General features: G+C 40.1%; 1 protein-coding gene and 1 long non-coding RNA gene across 2 annotated transcripts; both read right to left on the bottom strand.

Annotated features, from left to right (window-relative positions):
• Nucleotides 1–4214: 4214 nt before the first annotated feature.
• LOC124113091 lies at nt 4215–5894 on the bottom strand. Its single transcript, XR_006857721.2, has 2 exons — nt 5597–5894; nt 4215–4820 (listed from the first exon to the last, which is right to left on the bottom strand). It is a non-coding gene; the product is annotated as an uncharacterized LOC124113091 (long non-coding RNA).
• Nucleotides 5895–6162: 268 nt separating this feature from the next.
• Nucleotides 6163–17513, bottom strand: LOC124113090 (BRISC and BRCA1-A complex member 1-like). Its single transcript, XM_046473347.2, has 7 exons — nt 17074–17513; nt 15535–15593; nt 15116–15236; nt 13680–13786; nt 11653–11776; nt 11026–11112; nt 6163–8717 (listed from the first exon to the last, which is right to left on the bottom strand). The coding sequence occupies exons 1-7, from the start codon at nt 17338–17340 to the stop codon at nt 8541–8543; spliced, it is 942 nt and encodes a 313-aa protein (XP_046329303.2). The 5' UTR covers nt 17341–17513; the 3' UTR covers nt 6163–8540.
• Nucleotides 17514–17652: the final 139 nt, after the last annotated feature.

Raw genomic sequence — 17652 nt, 5'->3', positions numbered from 1 at the left:
TATGTCCATAAAAGACCTTGCTACCTAATAAGGGCAACACATAACCATATAAGGCTCACAGCTGAACACGCATCCATATATGGCATAGGCTGATGACCTATGGGTGCATGTGGTCGGATTGTTTTGGGAAGAAATAAGGCCACACTTTTGTAAGTTTATGTTTCAAAGATTTATTCCAGCTTTTCCACACAAGGTCAGTCGAATCAAAAATATAAACAAATGTCAATCATTTATTTATTTATATGAAAGTCATACTGCTGTAGAGTTAAAACTGCAGGTGGCCTCTTGATGTAGACATGGAATTTATAAATTACATTTTGTATTGATAAGAGCGTCTACATTATTAGCGGGAAACATAATAAAAATAAAACAAATTATGTTAAATTTATTTCTTAGACTGGCTTCTTTTCAGTAGGGGCAGTGGACCTGTGAAACAAAAAATAAAAAATGTGTGGCCTAATGGACATGAAAACTGATTGTCCCATTACTATTAATGTTGGTCTGTGTCAGTAGGTGTTTCATGTTTGATCAGGACTGGTGATGAGGTGTAGGCTGTAAGTGCTATTATCATGAAAACCCCACCCTTGTTAGTGTAAAGGATCTCAGTTTTATCATGTACAGACATAGTGTACTGCATGTATATATGAACTTTATCATGTTTATTTTGTAGTGTGTGACTCTTTTCTAAGCTGGAGCTACTGTCATTGTGAATATGTGGATGTTTCTTTCTGTACAGAATAAAGTCATTGTTTTCAAATATTTCCTGTCTTTAATGCCAGTTGTCACCCTGAGGCGGAATAGGTCCCCAATATTCTTGTTACCCATCAATATCCAGGTTAGAATTGGACTTCAGCAACCCATGCGTATCGTAAGAGGCGACTAATAGGATCGGGTGGTCAGGCTCAGTGACTTGGTTGATGCATATCATCGTATCCCAATTGTGTGGACTGATGCTCATGATGTCAATCACTGGATTGTCTGGTCCTAACTCGATTATTTACAGACCACCGTCATAGGCTTATTGTGTATTTGGATGGGAAGATTGTTGCTCATGCTCTCAACCACTGCCTGGCCAAGGTGTGATATAGCTGGAAATCTGAGGCATAAAGCAACATTCACTTATTACTGATGGTAGCTGTGGAAGAGGCAGGTACTGTGATGGATGAACAAGGGTTCAAACAAAAGAGCGTGAGGCATTTTATTCTTCTTACAGCAAGTTCTCTGTTGTGGATGTCATGGTGGCAGAGTAGGTGGTGTGTTCAATGGTAACACTGTTGATGCAGGTTTGATTTCAACATCAATACAATCTCCCTCACTGTTTGTTGCTGTCCTGACAAAATGCAATCTCATTAAAATCAGATCTTAGTTCTCGCTACCGCTAAACAAAGCTGATTTTAATGAGATTGGACAAAATGGGATGAGAGCATCTTCATCCATGAGTGGTGTAAACTACTATCCTCTGCTGGTATGAGTTCATTGCTCAACTTGAACTGGCCTGCATCAGGCATTCTTTGAGAAAATAATGACGTCAGTATATCCCCAGTGTGAAGCTATGTATCTGTGAATCACAGAATCACAAATCAAATCCTCATATTTGGCATAATGCACCATATAAAAAGTTACATTAGGTCCATTATTACAATTTACAACAGGTCACATATTGAGAATAGTGCCACAATGTTCTCCAAACTATAACATCACTGCATCATAACCTTGTGACCTCATCAATGGAATGTCACTGCATATTTGAATGTGCAACATTTTATCCACTTCTCCAACATGTGCACACTAATATAGAGAAATTATGTTTTCTTATAGATGAACATATTATCCATATGTTGATGAATATTTTAAAAAGTTAAAGTAGTCTTAATAATGTTTTGTGCAAAACTGTTGAGACAGTGAGTGATATCCCAATTTATCATATAATGGGGAGGTTTCTCGGCAGGATAAAGCCATCGGATAAAAACGATATCCGTTGTGGTCATATGCGGATAGAGATGCAAATATCAAAGGTCACGTAGGGACTACTTTCACTGTTTATAAACAAACATGACGTCGCCCTCGTCATTCGGCGATCGAGTCAGAATTAACCATCGGGAATCTGGATAAACTACAGGGATATTTGCCATCATTATCAAAAGAACAGTCTAATATACTGAAAATCACTGTCTAACTGTGCCGTAGCTAAGGCATTTTATAAGTTTTGGCAACTTTGGAGATATAAATTTCGAAACAATTTTGCGAGGGCATGAGGCCTAGCCAAGCGGGATCAGTAGCCATATCTGTGCTTGTAGACCTCTGTGGCTTGAAACCTTCTCCACAAATCAAAATAGTTGGATTTGGCCGAAATGTGTTTGAATTGTTACCTTGTTTCGTTTTGTCGCTGTGTGTACATCTGACTACACTTGTTAACGTTATGACAGGACAGACTGACTGTCAACAACGTCTGACCGTGGCCGTGACGTCTCATAGACTAGGGTTAGAGTAGCTTCCCTTTGATAAAGGGCAGTTACTCTACCGGCTGCGAAAGGCAATTAAAAAAATTGTTGTTTTGCGTAATGTTGCTTCGCCGGTGTAGAAGAAACAAATCTCAGTTGGAACCATATTGGCTACTGTCACTGTCCGACTGACACATCACTTACCCTGTGACGTAATAAATATTAAAGCGCACATTCCAGGAAAACTCGCAATGTTTCGGTAATGTTTGTGAGAGAGGGAAAGCGATTTTGAAGCACAGAATTAAAGAACGACATTATATTATAAAGAGGTTATCATGCTTGTGTGTTTGGGGATGGTAAATATCCTGTATTAGGAATAAACACTATATATTTAGTTCGCCAAGCCTCTCTAAATACAATGTTTATTCCTAATGCAGGATATTTACCATCCCCAAACACACTTGCGTGATAACCTCTATATATCCCTTCAGAAAAAGAGTGAATTTGGCATGTTAGGTAACTAGTTCCCCAAATGCACACTAACCCTTCTTTATTTACTTGGATGTTTAGATCAAATAACAAGGGTTTTAGTATTATGTACCTTAGAAAAAGTTAATAAAGTTAATAATCTTTACTAAAGACCAGCGGACAGCCCCTAGTTCTTGCAATGATGTGTCCTCAAGGAGAAACCCAGTGTGATTACACTGTTCATATATGAAAAAAAAGAATAATTATTGTGATATGGACATTTTTTTTCAGATCAATCAATGTTCAAATGTGCACACCAGAAACCACTGAGACCAGGTTTTCTTGAGACCGTAAATTCATGATGGGAGTAAAACCCCTAACCTCAAATTTTCTTTCCATTTCAAACTGCTGTGCATCTCTGATGACTGAAAATAACCACTACTTCATGACTGGTGTAAAGAACAAAGAAATTTCTGGGCAGAATTTGAATATGATAAAATTCACTTTTTGAACATAAAAATTTAGAAATCCTATCTTGGTCCATATTTATCACAGACACACACTAGTGCACTTTATAACTTCAAAGAAAAAGAGAAACAAATGCTTCTAAAATATCACAACCATGAAAATTTTCCTCCTGACTGAAACGAAGACATTATAGTCTTATGGATACAGGCAACATATATTTAGGTGAAGAACTAGTGGCAGGTTCTCAGGATGCTCATCTTCCCCAGTCTTGTCCTGAGGGAGTTAACTGATCGTAAAAGTCCAGTTTCCACCCTTGCCGACTAGGCTGGAATATCTGGGCTCGATCATGGCACCAACAGTGGCTATAACGAGTTATATCCCTTCTATGTCCCTCCTACTGACCAATCAGATTCTGTCTCTCATATCACTTGCATTTGGTTCAAACAAAATGGTGGCACCCTATCAAGACAATCTGATCAATAATCAAAATCAATCTTGTGATAAAACAGGTCTTCAAAGTGCAACAAATCACGTAGGCACCTTGATTAAAACCTGAAAAGATTTGGAAAATATCTGTTAACGAGTTGACAGAACACATGCTTTGCAAGTCCTGCAATCAACCGAAGTTAGCATGGCAGTTGACGAACTGGATTTCGTTACGCAGTTTTAATTGGACAATGCTCATTAATCTAGCCGAAATATAACTCCAAAAGTTCAGCCTAGTTAGGCAAGGGTGGAAACTGGACTTTTATAGTCAGCTCCCTGGGCGGATGCTCTACCACTGGACCATGGAGGCGGTCTCACTCAGTAGAAGAAGAATAAGGCAATACTTCATGGTTGTGTATGTAAAGCTTTAATACAAAATCAAGTCCATGTTTGTTGTTACCATGACAACAAAAGTTAAGGCAACTATTCCAGGGTATATTGATACAGATGTTTACAACTAATTTACACCTGGAAGAACAAATCCTTACACAAGTACATGTACTATCATTCGTTCATGTTTTATTGCACATAATAAACTATTACAGCAGTGTTGTGGTTATCCATGTTAAGGAAGAGTTTATGGATGTCAACCTCTTTATTATGATAATAATATTTAATTTATGGATGTCATAATCATATCATAATAAAGAAGTTGACATCCATAAATTCTCTTCCTTATGTGTATCACTTATAAATGCCTTTCAAAGACCTCATATCCATGTTGATCAGAAAAACTTAATTATTAATATCTATTTCTCATAGTTGTCATCAGAAATTGTAACGAAAGTAACAAGTTCAAGAACAATACATGTATATTGTTTATCATAAACATATTCTTGTATAAAGTAATATTATTTCCTTCAACCCAATATATCCTTTTCAGCAATGGGACCTCGAGGTCCTACTGGATGTCATTGTCAGTACATCAGTCTTGTAAACACTGCGTTCCTCCATCACCTAAGAACACATATGGGGATGCAGTAGTTAGAGCTGGGACAAGTCCAAATTTACTACCCGGGTACCTGACCCCCTATTACCCGACCTTACCCGGGTACCTGACCCCCTATTACCCGACCCTACCCGGGTACCCACTGGAGGTCTCAAGAGTTCGGTACAAAATGTCCGATTGGGAATTGTTTTACCGCAACCCTGGCAAAAACTATTTCGATACATGTATCAAACAATCAGATTCTGTGTACACTGAAGATGTTTGAAGCTTAATGTTTAATTAACCACTTCCAATTCAAAAGGAATGAGTGCATCGTTAGAGAGAAATGTGGATATTAGCAACTTGTAGTTTAACCACTAAGCTATAGGGATTTTTTGTCAATACACAATATATCACATGACAGTTCTGTGGGTACCTGGGTCCTACTCAGGACCCACCGGACACGAATTCCCAAGTTACCCGTCCCAGCCCTAGTAGTAGTCAATACTAGAGTTTAGTGAGCTAATAAAATGAGGCTGTTAAGAACTCACGGAAGTCTAATGAGCCCACTCCGTACATGAACACTGTGCGAGGCCTACCACTGCCTGACACTGAGGCAATGTGTAGAACAGACACAAGGCTGTGATACATGTTGGACATGCTCTCAAACAAAAGTACACACTGGCTTCCTTCTCAGGGGAGCCAGACCTTGTTTGGTTAAAAGTACTGACAACACCACAACTATGCCTGTATGTATTCATGGGTGATGGAAGGCATAGTGTATACAAACCTGGGAAGTACTTACAATGACTTGAGTACACTGCTGAAGTTCCAATGGAGTCTATCTTTCTGCATAGAAGCCCTTCAACTTGTCTATGAGCAATAAGTCCATGTTTACAGTTATTTGAAACCCCAGGAGGAGCTGTTTCCTATATAAATACAGACTAGCATATCTCTCAGTTTATGCTAATAATTCTGATTGCTTCCAATCTCATTAAAATCTGATCTTAGTTCTCGCTATTGCTAAACAAAGATCTGAGGACATCCCATTAAGGGTCAGAACGACCTTTCATCCAACTAATCAGAGCGTCGCTTACCAGATCATGAAAGTGACAGTGGAAATGAGTTTTCTAATCATGCAACCACGAAATATTTAACAAGGTGTATTCTGAACGACAGTTACGGGTTTTATGATTATATCCATACAATCTAGGCCATATATAAGCCATTCCAGAGTGTTCTTCTTATCAGTTTTAATTTTCTTAATCGAGAATACGTCAAAATATGTTTCGAAGCATAGTCGCCAGTTTGAAACTAGTGTCATAAAGCTCTAGAAAGCTGCCTTCTGATTGGCTAATGTCGATTTCTTGTCAGTCAATCATTGGTCGGTCAAAATTCGCGAAAGGTCGTTCTGACATAACCCATAAAGGGATGTCCTCAGATCTTTGTTTAGCGGTAGCGAGAACTAAGATCTGATTTTAATGAGATTGGATTGCTTCCAATATTTGAAAATAGTCATATCATACCAGTGTTATCAAAATAGTTATTCCCTTAATACTGAGACATCACTATGAAATAAGGTAGTTAAACAAGCTGGAATACCCAACTTGCCACCAGAGGTGTGATGATGATGATGATGATGATGATGATTATGATGATGATACAGACAATGAAACAATATGTATGATGTTAACATTACAATAAAAGCCATGAAAGGCCTCAAAGACAATTGCCAGCCTCCATCTTTACACTCATCCATGGGAGATAATCCTCTGGTTTCACATCTGCAGAGTGACCTCCCTTTTGATTCAAAAGTGTTCTCAACACAGACATTAAAGTTGGATTCAAACATGTCTGTGTGTGTAGGGTCATGGGAGAAAGATGATGGGGGTTAAGACATGGTCTGACAGATGGGCATCAGAAATCCACCATGCACAAAATCAAAATGACATTCATTTCCAGAAAACGACAGAAATACCTCCCTTGGCTGATGTTTCATTTTAACCATAGGGTTGGCAATGTTTAAGTCTTGAGACAAACTAGCATAAGATAAGATAAGATAAAAACAGATAAAACTTTCTTAGCACAAGGGAAATTATTTCCATTATGACATTCTCATCAGCAAATTACATGATGAATCTGACCCTTAAAGTTACTTCATGTTGAATAAATATCCTACCTGCCGTTGAACTTGTGTTACTTTTTCAAGCTGAAATGTGTTTTGTTTTGTTTGTTTGTTTGCTGTCCAACACCTCATCAGCAGCATACCAAGCTATAAGAAGGAGGTCTGTAAATAATGGTGTTTGAACAAAACAATCCAGTGACTGCTCCTGTCAGCAATGATCCACCCTGTTGGGGTATGATGACACACAATCAACTAAGTCACAGAGCATGGCCACCCGATCCATCTAGTCGCCTCCTATGACCAGCATCGGTGGTTGGGGACATACTCTCACCTGGATTCCCCACAGGGTTGGTTGAGAAGTTGGAAACTGGTATAGAGGACTGGCTGAACCTGGTTTGTTCTCGTTTTCAGCATATGCATACCCATATACATATATATGTGTGTATATTTGTCTGAGCAATCCTCATGGTCATAAAGATCAACCAGTAGGATGTCTTTCTTTCTGAAGCAGTATAATATGGATAGTTGTAGAGAGAAACAATGTCATTAAAATCAGATCTTAGTTCTCACTACTGCTAAACAAATATCTGAGGACATCCCATTACAGTCACGTCAGAACAACCATTTGCAAACTTTAACCGACCAAAAAAATGGGTAACAAATAGTGGACATTAGCCAATCAGAAAGCAGCTATTTTGAGCTTTACAGCACAAGTTTCAAAATGGAGACTTCCCCACACTACTATTTGAAAATCTTTTCGACAAGTGTTTTTTTTCAAAATTTGAAAACTAAACAAAATAGAATTCTGGAATGTCTAATAGATGGCTGAGAGTGTATGCCTGTACTTCCTATGGGCTCTTCCGTTTCAAATGTTTATCCATCTGAAGCAAGAGATAGACAATGATTTTGATGGAATGACCTTTTTGAGGTTGCATGATCAGAAAACACATTCAAAATTTCACTTTCCCAATCCAGTAAGAGGCACTCTGATTGGTCTGATGAAAGGTTGTTCTAATGAGACCTGCAATGGGATGTCTTCAGATCATTGTTTAGCAGCAGTGACAACTATCTCTGACTATAATGAGATTGAGAGAGAAACTAAGCGTTGATAGCAGCATTTGTCCATAACAAGTTTATAATACACAAGCACAGTCTACAAACTGTCCTGTTTGTATGTGGCCTGTCAATCTCACAAAAAAACAATGACAGATGAAACATGAAATTTATACCAACACAAGACTGATGGAAGATGAAAGAAGAAACAAACACATGAAATAATATCAATCATTGAATGATCTAAATTCTACATGCTGTATGAGAGTGAAATGAGTTTTACATCACTTTCACTATTATGACAGCCATATAAAGGCAGAGGACACCACGAACAGGCTTCACAGGCTGTACTTGTGTGTAGAATGAAACCCAGGTCCTCGGCATGATGAGCAAACACTTTCACCGCTGGGCTACCACACTGCCCCTATATGTGTTGCAATATTCACACCAGGCAACATTTTTCAAATTTCCCGTTTTTATAAGCTTGCTTTCATCATCATGTGCAGTTCATTCTGTGACCTGTTAATGTTGCCAATTGTGTAAAAACGTGCTGAGTGGGTGATGGTGTGAACTATCTGATCTCATCGAGTGGCTGTATCTTATAGGCTGTATCCGACTGTAGCGGTCGCTGTAGCGGGTGAGCCAGCAGCTGGGCCATGTAGTCGTGCAGCTTTGTGGGGTTCCGTGATATCTCCACGATGTACGATAGCCCCTTACAGTCCAGGTCACACAACGTGTTGAATGTTTCCTGCCAATAAACACATTACATTCAAGTTTTTTTTAACATATTTGGTTCCAAATATTGCAAGTATCAGCAAGCTTCAGTGTTCATCCACAGTATGAATTTGTTGGAAAACTTGCAGAGTGAATAAGATATTGAAAGACCTTCACTAACAGTGGACTACTACATGTAGAAATAGTGAAACAACATATCTAAAATAGATCCTTTCCAACCACCAAAATGTTACATAATTAAAGTTATGTTGCCTGTGTTGCCCACTACCTGTGTTACATAACTTATGTTGCCTGTGTTGCCCACTACCTGTGTCACATAACTTGTGTTGCCTGTGTTGCCCACTACCTGTGTCACATAACATATGTTGCCTGTGTTGCGCACTACTTGTGTTACATAACTTATGTTGCCTGTGTTGCCCACTACCTGTGTTACATAACTTATGTTGCCTGTGTTGCCCACAACTTGTGTTACATAACTTGTGTTACCTGTGTTGCCCACTGCCTGTGTCACATAACTTATGTTGCCTGTGTTGCCCACTACCTGTGTTGCATAACTTATGTTGCCTGTGTTGCCCACTACCTGTGTCACATAACTTATGTTGCCTGTGTTGCCCACTACCTGTGTCACATGACATATTTTGCATGTGTTGCCCACTACCTGTGACACATGACATATGTTGCCTGTGTTGCCCACTACCTGTGTCACATGACATATGTTGCCTGTATTGCCCACTACCTGTGTCACATAACATATGTTGCCTGTGTTGCCCACTACCTATGTCACATGACATATGTTGCCTGTATTGCCCACTACCTGTGACACATGACATATGTTGCCTGTGTTGCCCACTACCTGTGTCACATGACATATGTTGCCTGTATTGCCCACTACCTGTGACACATGACATATGTTGCCTGTGTTGCCCACTACCTATGTCACATGACATATGTTGCCTGTATTGCCCACTACCTGTGACACATGACATATGTTGCCTGTGTTGCCCACTACCTGTGTCACATGACATATGTTGCCTGTATTGCCCACTACCTGTGACACATGACATATGTTGCCTGTGTTGCCCACTACCTATGTCACATGACATATGTTGCCTGTATTGCCCACTACCTGTGACACATGACATATGTTGCCTGTATTGCCCACTACCTGTGTCACATGACATATGTTGCCTGTATTGCCCACTACCTGTGACACATGACATATGTTGCCTGTGTTGCCCACTACCTGTGTCACATGACATATGTTGCCTGTATTGCCCACTACCTGTGACACATGACATATGTTGCCTGTGTTGCCCACTACCTGTGTCACATAACATATGTTACCTGTGTTGCCCACTACCTGTGTCACATGACATATGTTGCCTGTGTTGCCCACTACCTGTGTCACATAACATATGTTGCCTGTGTTGCCCACTACCTGTGTCACATAACTTATGTTGCATGTGTTGCCCACTACCTGTGTCACATAACTTATGTTGCATGTGTTGCCCACTACCTATGTCACATGACATATGTTGCCTGTATTGCCCACTACCTGTGTCACATGACATATGTTGCCTGTGTTGCCCACTACCTATGTCACATAACTTGTGTTGCCTGTGTTGCCCACTACCTGTGACACATAACTTATGTTGCCTGTGTTGCCCACTACCTGTGTCACATAACTTGTGTTACCTGTGTTGCCCACTACCTGTGTCACATAACTTATGTTGCATGTGTTGCCCACTACCTGTGTCACATAACTTGTGTTACCTGTGTTGCCCACTACCTGTGTCACATAACTTATGTTGCCTGTGTTGCCCACTACCTATGTCACATAACTTGTGTTACCTGTGTTGCCCACTACCTGTGTCACATAACTTGTGTTACCTGTGTTGCCCACTACCTGTGTCACATAACTTATGTTGCCTGTGTTGCCCACTACCTGTGTTACATAACTTATGTTGCCAGTGTTGCCCACTACCTATGTCACATAACTTGTGTTACCTGTGTTGCCCACTACCTGTGTCACATGACATATGTTGCATGTGTTGCCCACTACCTGTGTCACATAACTTATGTTGCCTGTGTTGCCCACTACCTATGTCACATAACTTATGTTGCCTGTGTTGCCCGCTACCTGTGTCACATAACTTATGTTGCCTGTGTTGCCCACTACCTGTGTCAAATAACTTGTGTTACCTGTGTTGCCCACTACCTGTGTCACATAACTTATGTTGCCTGTGTTGCCCACTACCTGTGTCACATAACTTATGTTGCCTGTGTTGCCCACTACCTGTGTCACATAACTTAACACTCACCTCACACTTGTTGTCATCGGCCACAGGTTCATGTATGTAGAAGGCGTCAAGGAAGAAATAAGGGGAAGACTCAAGAAACTTTTGGGCCTGAAATACAGATAGCATCATTGAAGACAGGGCTGCTGTATTTCTACTTCCTTCAATGCAATGTTTCAGGCAGGTTACTTGCCCATTTGTCAAAGGTGACGGTCACCATGATACAGGCATCTTGACAGGGTACTAGTAAAGAATAAAAGAATAAGTTAATTCTGTTATCAAAAAAGATTCGAGGCAACAGCTAACAAGAATATACAACTGGGGCTGATACAGAAAGCCTAGACTTACATTTAGTCCCATAAATAAAGTGATCTGAAGATCTCATCTACAAAATAAAATAACAAATCTAAATGGAGCCCAGAACAATGCTTAATTTCAGGAGCTGAGGCAATCTGGACTTGCCAAATTCTTCTAGATTTGAGTGAAGCATTTCTCTAGGATGTGGAAGACTACAGAAACACCATAGGGGAGCCTCATGGTCCATGTGCCACTGTGATTCAGGTGCTACACGACTTAATGCAGTAGCAAACAGCACTCCCCCAATCGTGGTGTAACGAGAATTGGGTGTGAGTTCTGTCAGTGACATACTACCTCTTTATCCGAGAAGCTGAGCTGGCACTGTGACCTGCCGTAGATGAAGATGGCCCGGACAACATGTGATGGAGGGATAACGCTCTGATCTCCCAGAACTACAGGCAACTCAACATTCTCCTTCCTGAAACAAACAGACACTGACAGTCTTTATGGAGACATTTACATATTACTAGCCTGGTCTCAAATTAGAAGACTTAACTTCACTTGGAAGTGGTTTTGCATATATACTGAACAGCATTGAAAACGAACCAGCAATAAATCTTTAAATATTACAAAAAACAACTTGAGCAATGATCAATTTTGATTAGAAAAGACATAGACGGATTATTAAGAAAGACGACAAAGGAAACAGGAATACCACACAGTAATTACAATTACTTCATCAGTGTAAGGAAGACACGTAGGGTTAAAATGAAAAGTCAATATCTGGTATGTCCGCCATTGACAGCAACACAGGCCATGCAACGTCTTCTCATTGATCGAATAAGTCTGTTCTGGGGCATTCCACTCTTGACGTAGTGTATCTTCAAGTTCTCTCAGGTTCTGTACTTGCGGACGACGTCAGAGGCGTTGACCCAGGTAATCCCATAGATGTTCAACTGGCGATAGATCGGGTGACAGGGCTGGCCATGGAAGCAGAGGCACATTATTGTTCGCTAGGTACTGTGTTGAAACACATGCTGTGTGCGCTCTTGCATTATCTTGCTGGAAGGTGTGCATATCCTGGTGCTGATGAAAGAATGGGATGACGTGATTTGCCAATATGTTATTCCTGTAGTAAAGGGCATTAACTCTTCCACGACAAACATGGAGCTCTGTTCGATGGTTATGACTGATGCCGCTCCACACCATGACACTCCCTCCCCCCCCCATCGATCTGTCTGTACAACGCAGTCATTGTGGTAACGTTCTCCACGCAGACGCCACACTCGCAGTCGACCGTCAGCATTCCGTAAATGAAAACGGGACTCATCAAAGAACAGCAGTCCATGCCACTGCCGCAATCTCCAATGACGATGCCTTTTGGCCCAACGCAGACGTTCATTTCGATGTCGATCAGTGAGTATGGGTCCAACATATGGACGTCGAGCACGTAGCCCTGCTGAGCAGAGACATCTACGTACGGTGTCGGCACTGATCAATTCAGTCGGCCTTGTACGGTTACTGCAGTCCTGGTAGCCGGAAGTGTACGATCACGAAGATGCCGACAAACAATATGGCGATCCTGACGTGGATCAAGGCACGTTCATGTTCCTCTGCTGTTAATCTTGGCATTTCTTGTGTCAGTACCCTTTACGTCTGCAGCAACAAGTGATGTGGCTTTTAAAAGTCTGTCTTTTATAGCCCTATTCTGCTCGCTTCCCGTGAAACAAAACACGTTTTCCATGATGTGCACGCAGTTTGTTGCGTTTTGGCGATTTCGCTCACACAAAATTTAGGAATATGTTTTGACGAGCTGTTCTTCTTCATGCTTCGTCCAGAACGTCGTATATTACTCATACACTTATATATTTTCATATGACTTAAGCCCGGATAAAAATACATCCATTTTCATGGTGGTGCGTTTTCAATGCTGTTCAGTATATAATAAATTCATGACAGTCAGACAGACACCTTTTCTGGAAACACAACCATCTTAAATGGGACATACGCATGACATATAGCTTTGAAGCAGCATAAAATATTTTTCTAGATTTGAATTCTGATGCTGGTGAGGTGAGGTGAGGTGAGGTGAGGTGAGGTGAGGTGAGGTGAGGTGAGGTGAAATGGGGTCCAAGATTATTATAGCCCACTGAGATACCATGCCGCAGTTCAACATGAATACCACACTCAGACACAGTATACTGACTCCAAGCCAACCAGTCCTTGTTTTAGCCCCTTAATGCCAACGTCTTTTGGTATGACGTGGCCGGGGATCGAACCCTGCACCTTCTGCTCTCCGGGCGGACGCTCTACAACTAGGCCAGTAGATAATAAGAGTACCTAAATAATAGCATTCAAATATATCGAGCACTCCAACTTACAAAGTGTTATACAGAGAGGACAGGTCGAAGGAGGTACACTCCGATGTCGTGCTGTACTCCTCAAGATGGTGGATGATTTCCCGAGCGCTGTACGTGAAATCACTCACCTGAAACAGATCAACTCAGCATGTCAAGAATGATTAAACTTGTGATAACTAGGGTTAGGACGATACACCAACTGTACGTGCTAACACATATCACGATACATTGCTCACTCATGTGCTCTCATGTGCTCTAACACTGTGATAAGCCATCTTTTTCATAGGCAGGATGGCCAAATACCTAGAACACTAATGATTTACAGTTTGCAGTGTCAAGAATGGTGCAATGGATGAAAATAGTTACGTTTTTAGTACGCAGTTTCACTAGTAATTACTGTTTGTGGTAAAGAATACATTTAAAGTAAGAATTGAAACTTTTTACTTAGTGTGCGATTGTGATCGATACTTGTATTGAGATGTTAAACATTGTGATCCACCGATGCATCGTCCCACTACCAGTGATAACAAAAGTGAAGATAACAAGACAACAGCGTTATCACTATCCCCCGCCATGGGGCACATTAGAATTTTGCTTGCTCACATAGTAGTGAATATAACTATAAAAAAAGAGTCCTATAAAGCCTTAAGAAGAGACAGGCACTGGGGCTGCTTAATGTCATCAGAAAAAATGATTAAATGTGAAATTAAGTGAAAAATATAACTCAGTTTTGATAAGTATCTCCTAGACAAGCTAACTTCAGTAGTTTCTTGTCCCCACTGCAGACACTATGTATGCACCCAGTAAATTAACATGGATCAAGAGCCGTAACTCTGTCAAAAAATAATTTACCAATTTTTTAACTCAGTCTTGACAAGTTTCTCTTAGATAACCATGCAAACTTTCATTCATGTAACCTCAGAACAGAAAACATGTCTCTTTTGCACACAGTATGCACTAAGTGAGTGAGTGAGAATGGTTTTACGCCACTTTTAGCAATATTTCAGCAATATCATGGCGGGGGACACCAGAAATGGGCTTCACTCATTGTACCCATGTCGGGAATCGAACCCGAGTCTTCAGCGTGCACTAAGTGAAATAACATGGATCAAGTGTCATAACTCTGTAAACAAATCATTTACGGCACCAATTTTCGAACTCAGTCTTGACAAGTTTCTCTCAGCTAAGTTTGCAAAGTTTCATTTATAAGGATAGAAATGTATTGCTTTTTTTAAGTGTGCCACCAGTGGCCACATGGCACTTATTAAAACCATACACAAGCTAAATTTGTTTTTCATGATCGAGGGGTATTGAACAAACTTAGTTCAAACATGGATTAACTAAAACTGCTTTGATAATAGATACAAGGCAATTACATACCTTGTCAAATCCATAAACTGAAAAACATTAAACATTTTTATCTTACAGCACAAATATGAACCAATGATACACCATACCCAGCAGGCCTCCTCTTGCATGATGACAAGTGCAAACTGGTGATAGTGATTCAGTTTGGATTTAGTCTGGAGGAACAACCCAAGTGCTCTCTTTATCAACTTCAGTGGTGCAAATTTGTCCCTGAAAACAGATAATGGATCACATGAATGAAAATTGAACATCAAGCCTATGCTTATGGGTTGCACAGTAAGATGTAATCGCTCAATGACAGGATGGTCCTAGTTAAAAAATACACCTTTACAAATGACTCTCTTTTCACCTGTTCCAAGAATATTCATTATAGCCTGTTTGAAATAACAAAAGATTTTCATACATATCTCATTTATTATCTGATTAATGTTTATCAAAGAAATAATCAGATGAGCAATAAATTTAATAAGTCATCACATTATTATCTTGTAATATAAACATGTCTCACCCTGATCTTGATCTGAAGCTTAACTTGTTCATTTCAGATGACATATCAAGACATATAACCTACAATGAAAAGCAAAGGAAATCATCATAACAATATCTACAAAGTTAAGCGACAAGAGAGAGTGAGTGAGTTGGGTTAAAAGCCGCTTTTGATTTCCAGCTTTTGTATATCGTGGCGTGTCAACTTAACGAGGAAGGAAAGCCCAAAGTGATGCAGGTCTCAGACATTGACCACCTTGGTGAAACCCTCAAGCACAGGTATGGTGCTGACAAACCTAGAAACATAATCGAGGCAAACTGGATTCGAACCCATGATCATAGGTTTCTGGCATGCCAAAGGGATGTAACTCTGCACAGTGATTTGCAGTGCCTTAGGTGACTGGGCCACCCATGCCACCTAAAAGGGACTGGACATCAACCGTTCGGAAGCTTTGTTTTTTAAACATTAGCCGATAACCCCCGAGCTTACTCGGCTATGCTCGCTTTTTTCTGCGATTGAATGTTCTGCCCCAATGATCACACAGTGGTTGTAGTCTTATCACGTGACTGGACTTTTCTTTCTTTTTTTTAAACAAATGTACTTATTCTGAAAAAAGAACATACAGGCCGAATGCAAGCTTTATGGTGCATTTTACATATTGTTTTGCATAATTACATATAGACATGCTGCTTCAATTGAGACAGTGAGGTACATGACAACATAGCTTTACACATGAAAGTGACAGCATTGCTATTTCGCCGTATGGCTTCGATGACAGCTTGTAGAAGATAAATACACAAATGGAAACAGTTTTTCATGTTGGACGCAAGGAACAAGGAAAGTGATTGGCTTCATCATATGTTCATATGACTGAGGCATATTTATACTGGAATCTAGGCTTTGATAAACTCTGGCTTCAAATCTAATCAAGCTGGCAATTAGTATGATGTACCTCATCCATACGAAAAACATACAAACTTTCAAAAAACATTACGAAAACCAGTTTACTCTCTGAAGCGCTTGCATTATTGGTTATGCCGTGCAGACTTGGAAATTATTTCATGCATGATTCAAAAACACACAGAACCATTGATGGACTGTCCCTTTAAGCGACACGATGAAATGTTAATGCTGAAAACAAACATCTACATGAACATCACAAATAACTTCATGACAATGCTAAAGTTGTCACTAGGTAGGATAAGTGGTCTAAGTTGCCACAGCTTGCTATACAGAGTTGCATCCCTTTACTGCCAGGATCAGTTGGTTGTTAGTTTGAATCCCAGATTCACCTCATTTATCATCCTTTTAGTATCCTACCATTATTGCTGGCCTCACCTAAAGGGTTTATGTCTAGACCTAGAAATGGTATTGGAGTTTGGGTTTGGCATGTGTTTGGGGGAGTCAGTGAAGAAAAACATGATAGGATCTGAAAAAGGAGGCTGGGTTTCCATGCTCCCAAACTCCGGCTCGCCACTAAATGTACACATGTATAATGTCATTATTGTAATAAATATTCACAGTACTGAATGTTTTTCAAAGGATGAGACAAATACATACTATTTTTTCCGGGCAGTTGACTCGAGGATAGTTTAGATCAGTAATTCCACTAATCTGATCAGCTTCATTAAAATCAGAATCATCTTTCTCAACCGGTTCGGTGTGAGATCTTCGCCTCAGCCCTTGATCTGGAACACTGACAGGGGCTTGTTGAACATTCGGATCATTCTCATTTCCGATCCCCACCTCTTGCAAGACGGAGTCCAATCCATAGAGTGGGTTGGGGCTTGGAGAAATACTCCTGCTTTGCGTCGGTATCGGATCCATTAAAAATCACTAAGGTATAAAGAAAACAGTATTACCTCTGTAACAAGAAGTGTTTTAAATTGTTGAGTCAATAATGTTAACTTCCTTCGACATAGTACTGTCAGTGATTGTCCACTGCTTCTTAAATCTGGAAAACAAACCACTGTAAGTTGTTGAAGCTGTCACTTATTAAAATCACCTACTGAGTTACCTCCCTTGGAATTCTCCTATAGTCTCTAACAGAAATCTATTGATTAAAATCTGCAAAAGGAGCGTGTGTGTTTCAATATAAGTCATTCTAAAATCTTAATAAATATTATTGATACTAAAGTG

This window comes from Haliotis rufescens, unplaced genomic scaffold, assembly GCF_023055435.1.
Source record: "Haliotis rufescens isolate VD_foot unplaced genomic scaffold, xgHalRufe1.0.p SCAF_2, whole genome shotgun sequence".
Taxonomy (NCBI): domain Eukaryota; kingdom Metazoa; phylum Mollusca; class Gastropoda; order Lepetellida; family Haliotidae; genus Haliotis; species Haliotis rufescens.
This window is presented reverse-complemented; position numbering and strand designations above follow the sequence as displayed.